Source organism: Lissotriton vulgaris, chromosome 9, assembly GCF_964263255.1.
Source record: "Lissotriton vulgaris chromosome 9, aLisVul1.2, whole genome shotgun sequence".
Taxonomy (NCBI): Eukaryota; Metazoa; Chordata; class Amphibia; order Caudata; family Salamandridae; genus Lissotriton; species Lissotriton vulgaris.
Window position 1 is genome coordinate 1,062,240,385 of NC_141697.1, and position 8,448 is coordinate 1,062,248,832.

The 8,448-nt window shown below is 43.9% G+C and overlaps 1 protein-coding gene across 5 annotated transcripts in view; it reads left to right on the plus strand.

Annotated features, from left to right (window-relative positions):
- UBA3 (ubiquitin like modifier activating enzyme 3) overlaps positions 1-7,707 on the plus strand; it is a 220,298-nt gene extending 212,591 nt beyond the window's left edge. For all 5 annotated transcript variants that reach the window (XM_086939034.1, XM_086939033.1, XM_086939036.1 and 2 more), the window contains exon 18: positions 6,582-7,707. In XM_086939034.1, coding sequence (XP_086795160.1) covers positions 6,582-6,670 — 89 coding nt within the window. In that variant the 3' untranslated portion in view covers positions 6,671-7,707. The remainder of the gene's footprint in view (positions 1-6,581) is intronic.
- The last annotated feature ends 741 nt before the right edge of the window (positions 7,708-8,448 follow it).

The following is an 8,448-nucleotide window of genomic DNA, read 5'->3' on the forward strand; positions in this document are numbered from 1 at the left end:
TAACCATCAAAGAACCCTTCTTACAGTTCAAAAATGATACAGTTATCCTACGGATGAACCCCAAGTTCATTCCGAAGGTACCGACTGACTTTCATCTTAACGAGCCAGTGATTTTGAAATCTTTTTTTCCTCGGCCTTCAACCCAGGCTGAGAGGACACTTCATTCTCTGGACGTTCAGAGATGTTTGAAATTCTATCTACAACGCACAGCTGGATTTCGAAAGACACCCCAACTGTTTGTGGCTTTCGGAGCCCCAAGGAAAGGATTTCCTTTGTCAAAACAAGGGATATCTAGATGGATAACTAGTGCGATCCGGTTCTGCCACCAGGCGGCAGGCAAACCTTTACAAGGACAGGTGAAGGCACATTCCACAAGGTCAGTCTCAGCATCAGCGGCGCTGTTTGCTGGAGTATCCATAAAGGACATTTGCAGAGCAGCCACCTGGAGCAGTACGCACTCCTTCACGAGACATTACTGCCTGGAGGCGGCTGCAAAGGAGGATTCGGCTGTAGGACAGGCAGTCCTGAGAAATCTCTTCCAATAAGAGGTGAGCTTTCCTCTCTTCCCTCCTCCTGTTTTTTCAAACATTTCGTTTATTATGCTTTGTTACTGCTTTATGGTTGTTATAATCTGTGATGTCATTAGTTTGTAATGATTCTGTAACTGTGCACGAAATGTTTGAGGTATGCTAACTGCTATCTACTCTGATACAAGCAATGGGAATCTATGAAAGTTCCAATACTGGAGTAAGAAACAAGTTACTTACCTGTAACTTTAGTTCTCCAGTATTGGTAACTTTCATAGATTCCCATGCGCCCACCCGCCTCCCCTGGGAAAGCTCACTTTAGGGCTAGGTGATTATGTGGCAAAGCAACGGCTACGAAAATCTGAGGCTCTGAGCTTTCTCAGGAAGGTTCTACAGGGTGAGGCTGATCTGATTGGTTGCTAAGGGGACTTTGGGTCCTTTTACATAATGACAGCAATAGGCTGCAAAAGATAATGAGGCCTAGGCCTAATTTTTTACCTTTTTTACACCTATTAGGGTGTATTTACCTAGGTATATATATATATATATATATATTATTACCGAGGCTCCCATTCCGACGACGGGGAATGATACAAGCAATGGGAATCTATGAAAGTTACCAATACTGGAGAACTAAAGTTACAGGTAAGTAACTTGTTTCATACACGTTAAAAAAAGCCTCTGTGAGTTCTTGAGAGAAGCCAAATAATTCACAGCCATTGCACACTTCAATGTTGATGACATTCAAGTCAATTGTGTCTCTAAAAATCACACCCACCCCGCTCCTCCCCCCCACCCCTCCCACTAGTTCTGGGCTTGTGGCGCATTTTAAACCCTGGCGGGCAGGCATTCCCAGCATCAACTTCGCACCCCGGCGCAGTCCAAGTTTCAGTCATACACAAGAAGTCAAGTTTGTGAGTCTACAACACCAGTTGAATATCAACACTGAGTTTAGGGAGAGACCTCGCATTCAAAAACCCACCAGCTATGGTGTCACCCCTCAGAAAATCCGACACAGGGAAAGTAATGTTGGACAGCGTAAAGGTCCTCTGTCACGTCCCCTCTCACCAGTAACAGTAAGTTCATTACTGGTGTACCATCTGGGCTCCCCCTCTGCAGCAGGCCCAAGTCCCGGGCCTAAAGGAGCAGCATGCCTGGCGCTGAGCATGTCCTTAGCGCGGACGGGCGTAAATGCACAAGCTTCTACAGAAGCTGAAGTCATTCCCTGAGGTCGATTTCCTATGAAGCGCATGTGCTCTGCCATAGGCTCGACCTAAAAATAAAAGCGATATTCAACCCCATCTTGCCATTCTGAATCCCAAGAGAAGTCGCAAGGGCATCATGATATGAGCCGCTCACCTTTGAGATCTCTGGGCATGGAACAGATCTCTCAGCTGATCTGGTACCTCAAGTTTCCCAGCCATCGATGATGCCGCAGCAGATTTAAATCTTCAAGGAGGCCATGCTTTCATATACCTCTTGAGTGCCTTCGGGCCCTAAGAAACTGTAGGGGCCCCAAGTGGTACTGCTCCCAGCAGATCCAGACCTCTGTCTCATCTGACCCAGTGAGACCTACCTTGGGCCTTATTCTGGCACTAGTACAAGCTTCCACCTCCTCTCCAGGACCTGCTCTGGTCTCTTCCACATCTGCATTGTCTATGCCACTGGCGCAGGAAGAGGACCCAGTACTGATACCAGTGCTGACTATCGGGCACTGAACTGGCTTCAGGTAGATTTCGACAGATGTGTTAAGAGATTACAAAAGTGCAACTGGTCGTCATACACCCGACTCTGACTTGCCTTTACCAAGGTGTACAGACCAGCAGAAACTGCACTATCTTTTTGGCTCTGATTCGGGATCATGGACAACCCAGTCCCCTTCACTTCACAGATGCCTTTTACATGAACTTACAAGAAGCTAGTTTCCTTAACACTAGCTACCATCAGTTAAGACCAAACAGTTGTCCTCTCAGACATTTTGCAGCCTGGGCCTACTACTTCCGAGACATTTCTCCCTATTAACAAGCAGCGTTTTCACCATCCTTATTTTCAAATAAATTAAACTTACATTAACCCCTTCGCTGCTGGCCCGTTTCCGCCGCTGTGCGGTAAACAAAAGAACAGGGGTGGGCCATGACGAACCCCAGCCGTCATCAGCACACGAGCACCGTAGTGCATGACGGCTGGGGTTCGTCATCAGCATACAAGGGGTTAAGGAACTTTCCACCCATCAAAACGGGAAGAGATGCTATGTTGGTTGGACCTCAAAAGAGCTTTGAGTTTTTACCTTGATAGTACCAAGGAACCCTGTGTGAGCAATCCTGTTTTTTTTGGGTTCTCTGAGGAGAAATAAATGGTTCTGCATTAGAGGACCCTGTCTGGGTGAATAGTTCTCTGCATCAAGATCTGCTTTGCACTGGCCAAGAAGCAGCACCCAGAAGGTCAGAGAGCTGAATCTACCAGGGATAAGGCTGCTACTACTGTGTTGGTTTGTAGTGTGCCTGTCCTTAACTGCCAGGCTGAGGCATAGGCGCTTGTGCAAGCATCGACAGCCAGAAAGGCACTTTGTTTGGTCCTGTAGTACTTTTTAGGGCTCGCGAAGCGAAAAGCCCTTTTACTGGCGTTTTAAAAATGGACCTGTAAATTCCACAAATTCCACACGCTCGTGCGTGTGTTTTTTCCTTTTCGATCTGCTATTGGCCTTCACGTGTGTTTTTGTTTTATAGCGAGCATACCATAGGTCCGAGGCGGGTGCATAGCTCTGCCCCTGGCCTATTGGTGTCTTACGCGCATTTCCTGACATATTGCTTTCAATTATTGGGCCAGACTTGTGCGCGATAATTCAAAGAATATGGCAGGAAAGGCGTGCGCACCACTCTTTTGATTTATTTGTTTTTTTCTTTGAGAGGAGACAGGTTTATATTTTCGATGGCATCCGCTTGGTTTTCTATTTTATTGTGGGTTACGAGTTCTTGTTAATAGCCTGCGGGGCTGGGTCTGCACACGCACGGGATGCCTTAACATCACTGGGAGATGCCTAAAGTAAAACACATATCAAGACGTGTAACGGAAATGAGCGGGAGCGTGCAGGCTGAAAGAACGAGCGGGCAGGTGGGGGCTGATCAAGGCTGGGCATCTCTCAGTCAGCACAGAGGTGTTGGGCGATTCCAGGGGGGCATGTGCTTCTGATGGGAGGCCGGTCCCGCCGCCAGATGGACAAGAATGGCAGCTGCCGGTGGGGCACGAAGCTCATGCAAGTCTCTTGGTGGCTTCGAGAGTATCAAGATTGGCACCATGCGGGGCTTCAGTTTGCATCGCCCTGTGAAACAAATTCCCCTAAAAAAGTCAGGCAGACGCATACAGACGTCAGGCATTCCACCTGGAATATTGTCAAGCAATATGGAAAATACTTCCGAGGCTTGCATATCAACAGGTCTTTATGCTGAGCAGAAAGGTGTATTTCAGACATGAATTTCAGCATGGAGCCTGGAGGTAGGGACACTATGCAGTGTTTTTTTAATAAGATCCAATTTGACGTTGTTTTCATGCTGGTGGTTGAGGTGAACGGTAGCGATGGGGCACAGCTCCCGTGATATTGGTGTTTCAGCTTGCGGAGGAAAATCTGTCTGTGGTGCGTGGAGACTAGGAGCACAATATTAGGGAATCAGCTCGGAGCACGATGCAGCCTGAGTGATGAGTTTCAGCGTCCCTCGTGTTGCTGCCTTCAAAGGTACTTTAAGTCATGGCTTGGGGCAGTGGGGGCTTTAATTTTCCTCGTTTCCTCAAAAAAGTAAAGCATTTCCAAACTTCAGCCCCATCTGATAAAACAGCTTTTTATTCCTGTCATAGCCCTTATCTTCCGAGCACCGATAAAAGTGTTTACATTGGGAAGGCGGAATAATTACTGTCATTACTGGTCCTGGGGCACCGGCATCATAAAAGTATTACAAGGGTCGGCACAACCTGAGTTCAACCTTGAAAATCTTTTCAAGAGATTTTTGTTTAAAATATTTGATGTTGGGCCTGCTCCAAAAACATTCAACTGACAGTTTTGTGTGATGCGTGTTGTGACAAGTATTCTCCCAACAACCAACCGTTGTTCTGTGTGATGTCCTGTGTGTTGCTGTTGTGTTCTTTGTTACGTGTGATTTCCTGTGTATTACGGTTGTGCTCTGTGTAAGGTCCTGTGTGTTCTGTGTGAGGTTCTGTGTGTTACTGTTTCGGACTTTTACCCTTCACTACTTTCAGATCCCACCAGCCGCCACTGATCATGCCTTTTTTGCACTGATGCATCACTGAGTATTTCCTCAGTTGAGCGATCAAACAACACATCCTGTAGCTGGAGGTTATCTGTTGTTTTATAAATTATTTACATAACTGTTCAAGTTCTTGGTGCTAGAAGATTTGAACTATGGTCTACGAAAGCCCATTATGCAAGAGAAGAAAAGAGAGTTTTAGTAGCTTCTATATTGTAAAAACTCCATAGCGCACAGCTAAGGTGGGAACACGTTAGAGAGCTAAAGGGCTAAGACAAAAAACAAATCTACCTCTCCAGATAACCAAACACTCTGGCTCTGGTTTTGTCTAAGTCCACTACTCAGACCCTTCACCTCGGGAGGTTCTGCTTTGGTGTCTTTCCTAACATGAGTAATAAATGGTTAGTGGTGTTCATCTCAAGCTACTTAACTTTGGTAACATTTTTTCTGGTGGATACTCCATCTGCAAATTCCTCTCTGGCCCCTCACATCCCCATTTTGCACAGTGGCCTCACTCTAACTTCTAAAATGGTCCCAAGTTAGAGCATCCTACTATGCTGCTTTTACAATATGCTTTGTACATATGTTTGGATTTTCTCTTATTTACTGTATAAGTAACATTTACTGATTGTATAGTGCTCTGATATCCGCCAGGATCTTCAATTAAACAGTGTGGCCGGAAGAACAGTTACAAGCATAGTGTCTGAGGACCGTCTCAGTTTACAATCGGTCTAACAAAGATTTTTATGCAGTTCATTGGATGCAATAAAATGGTCCTGCCAGTTTTTTTTTTTTTTGGAAGGAATGCGGGCCGTTCTCTTTGGAGCCATAAATTAATGTTTTAGATGAGGAATCCAGGTGGGTCTCGACACAATGCAGCCAGTAGATAACGTGTCCAGATGTCCGGCATGGGGAGTGCGTAATCACTGCATGTGTTTTTTCCTGATTGGCTAAGTGTTCCTAACTTCATGTGACTAACTTTATTGTGTTTTGGGAATATGCGCGCACCCCTCTGGCCATGTGTGCTTAATTGGGGACATTCTCACCGTACCATTGTCGTGTCGCTGTGCCTATCTGTTGGGTTGACCTGGGATTTTCTGTTCGCACGTTTGTCTGCTGGCTACATGAAACCCCACCTGTGATCTGTCAATCAGTGTTTCAGGCCTAGATCTCAGGGCCTGTCTGACCACGTATTTCTGAGTTGGGGATGAAGTGGAGTTCACATCAGGCTAATTTGTCAATAAGGATGGCATTTCATTTTTGTACGTGAATGGATCGTTATTCACATCGACTTTTTGAGTATTAACATTAGTATTAAGTACACTGGTACTAACATTTGTTCAAACTCCATGTCCGAGTGTACGGAAAGGGAAAAAAAAGAAATTAACATTCGCATGCAGGGTTGGTGCTTATGTGTGGCTCAGCTGCATCACTTCTGGCAGGGGGAGGAGGGAAGGGGGGTGTTACAGACCTGACGGGAGCTACATAGCACTCCCTAGCGGCGCATGGGAGACGGCTGTTCTAAGGTGAGGAATCTGCATTTAGATAGAAAATCCACTTGAAAGAGCATTACAACCAATGTGTTCAATTTGCACTCACTGCTGATCGAACTACAACATGGAAAGTGATTTGCAGGCTTTCTGGAAGGATGGTGTGTCTGGTTCTGTACCCCGGATGGCCATCAAAGATAGGAATATCTTAGAAAAGCAAATATTTTGCAACTGACTTCAGTTGAAAGACTTATGACCAGCCTGAATTTATAAGGGTTAGACCTAACATGCTTTACTTTTTCTTTCAGAACTGGGTCTCACCGACGGGCAGGAACTTGCAGTAGCTGATGTCACTACACCACAGACTGTGCTGTTCAAACTTCATTTCAGCACTTGAATCAGAAATACATTTTCGTCCCGGAAAACTCCAAAATTATGAACACTTACTGGGTGCTCTAACTCACTTGACTTCTCCCAGTAGTTCTAATGTTGCTGCAAATTAGATTTTTTGTGAATGACTTTTCACAATGTACTCTGTTGAAATTGTTTCTTCAAGTGTTTTTCGTACCGGTCCAGATTCATGAGGAAAACGGTGACATGCCATTCAAAGGTGGCTTTTCACATTTGACGAAATAGTTTTTCTGTCAAAGCCTGAACGCATTGTGATGGAACACGAGCATGTGTCTCCTTGTATTTGAGACCCTGCTTTATGCATCAGAACAGAATCTACTTCTAAGGAGTTTTTTTTAAATGTACAGCTCGGTGTCCTAATTTAAAAACTTTTGCAGGTAACGGTGTATATAATAAACATATGTTAGTTTTATTTAATATGAATATCATTTGCACAAAGGTGCCAGTTAGGCAAAAATGTAAAGAATTCATTTTGAAAAATGTGTAAACAGACTTGAAAACGTATCCATGAAATTACCAATATGGCTTTCTTTGGGGCTTCTTAGATGTCAGACATTTTGCATATTATTGCAGTTCACGCCCTCATAGTATTAAGTTTCTTTACTCAAATGAGAACTTTGAACTCATTGGGTGTGTCTGTGCCAGTAGCTTGGAGGCATATTATCTTACTTTCACCGTTGGCATGACTTTCTGTCCTTTCTCCGTTGAGAGTACATGAACATTATGCATTGTTCAGCTTTACATTGTTCTCTGTTCATTTATTACCTCTATTAGTGAATGGCAAACATTTCTACGTTTGTGTGGGAGAGTGCCGAAGCGAACCACCCACCCCTGTTTTAGTACATAAAGTCGAAATGTTCTGTGACCCAGATAAGCAGATTTCAAAGGTGTGCACACAGTCCAAGAGTTGCATTTTACCTAGTGACTTTCTCAGTGTAATTGCACTTTAAAGCATGCAGCTTTATTTTTAAATCCTTATCACTTCAGTGGTTAAAGCATTTATTAATAAAGACTTTAACTGTATGTTACAGCTTGGTGTGATATTCATGAATTGTTTGTTTTTGTTTTAAACACAATTTACAAAACGGTTTAAAAAGATCTGCCAAATCCATAATGTGTAAGAATGAATCCACATAACAATCCAATTTATTGAACGTAAAACTGGGGTGCTAGATTTTTATTGTGCTTTTTTGTTTTATTCTTTCTTGATAAACCTACTCAGTGCTTAGTACACTGTACCTGGCATCAGTGTTTGCATTACTTTTCATTCTCATCCGCCCCTTGTAGCCACACAACTATAATTTTAAATCTACACTTAAGGAGGACAATCACTTATTTTTACAAGACCTGGACTAGCCCTTCATTTCAGAACTTAAATCTACAACGTTATCACACCTGCATGTCCTACAAAGTGATGTGCCAAATGTTCACTTACATCTCTAACATCATACTTTCCGTTTTGCTGCCACTTTGCCCAACCTGTTAAGTGCTTCCCTTCTCTTCTCTTATCACATTGTCGACAATCTCCTTGTTCTTTAAGTCTATTAGTGCCGTCCCATTATACATTTTGCAGTCATCAGGCGAGCACTCTCTAAAATGTTTTGAACATTTTGATGTTATGTGCATGCTTTCGAGTTAAATGTGAAATTTCAGACCTCTCTCTATAATACATAATATAATAAGAATATAATGTTCGAGGCATGTGGGCTGCTGAATTCATATCTGTGCATAGATCGCTGCCTAGTGTTGGGTCCGGATGATTGC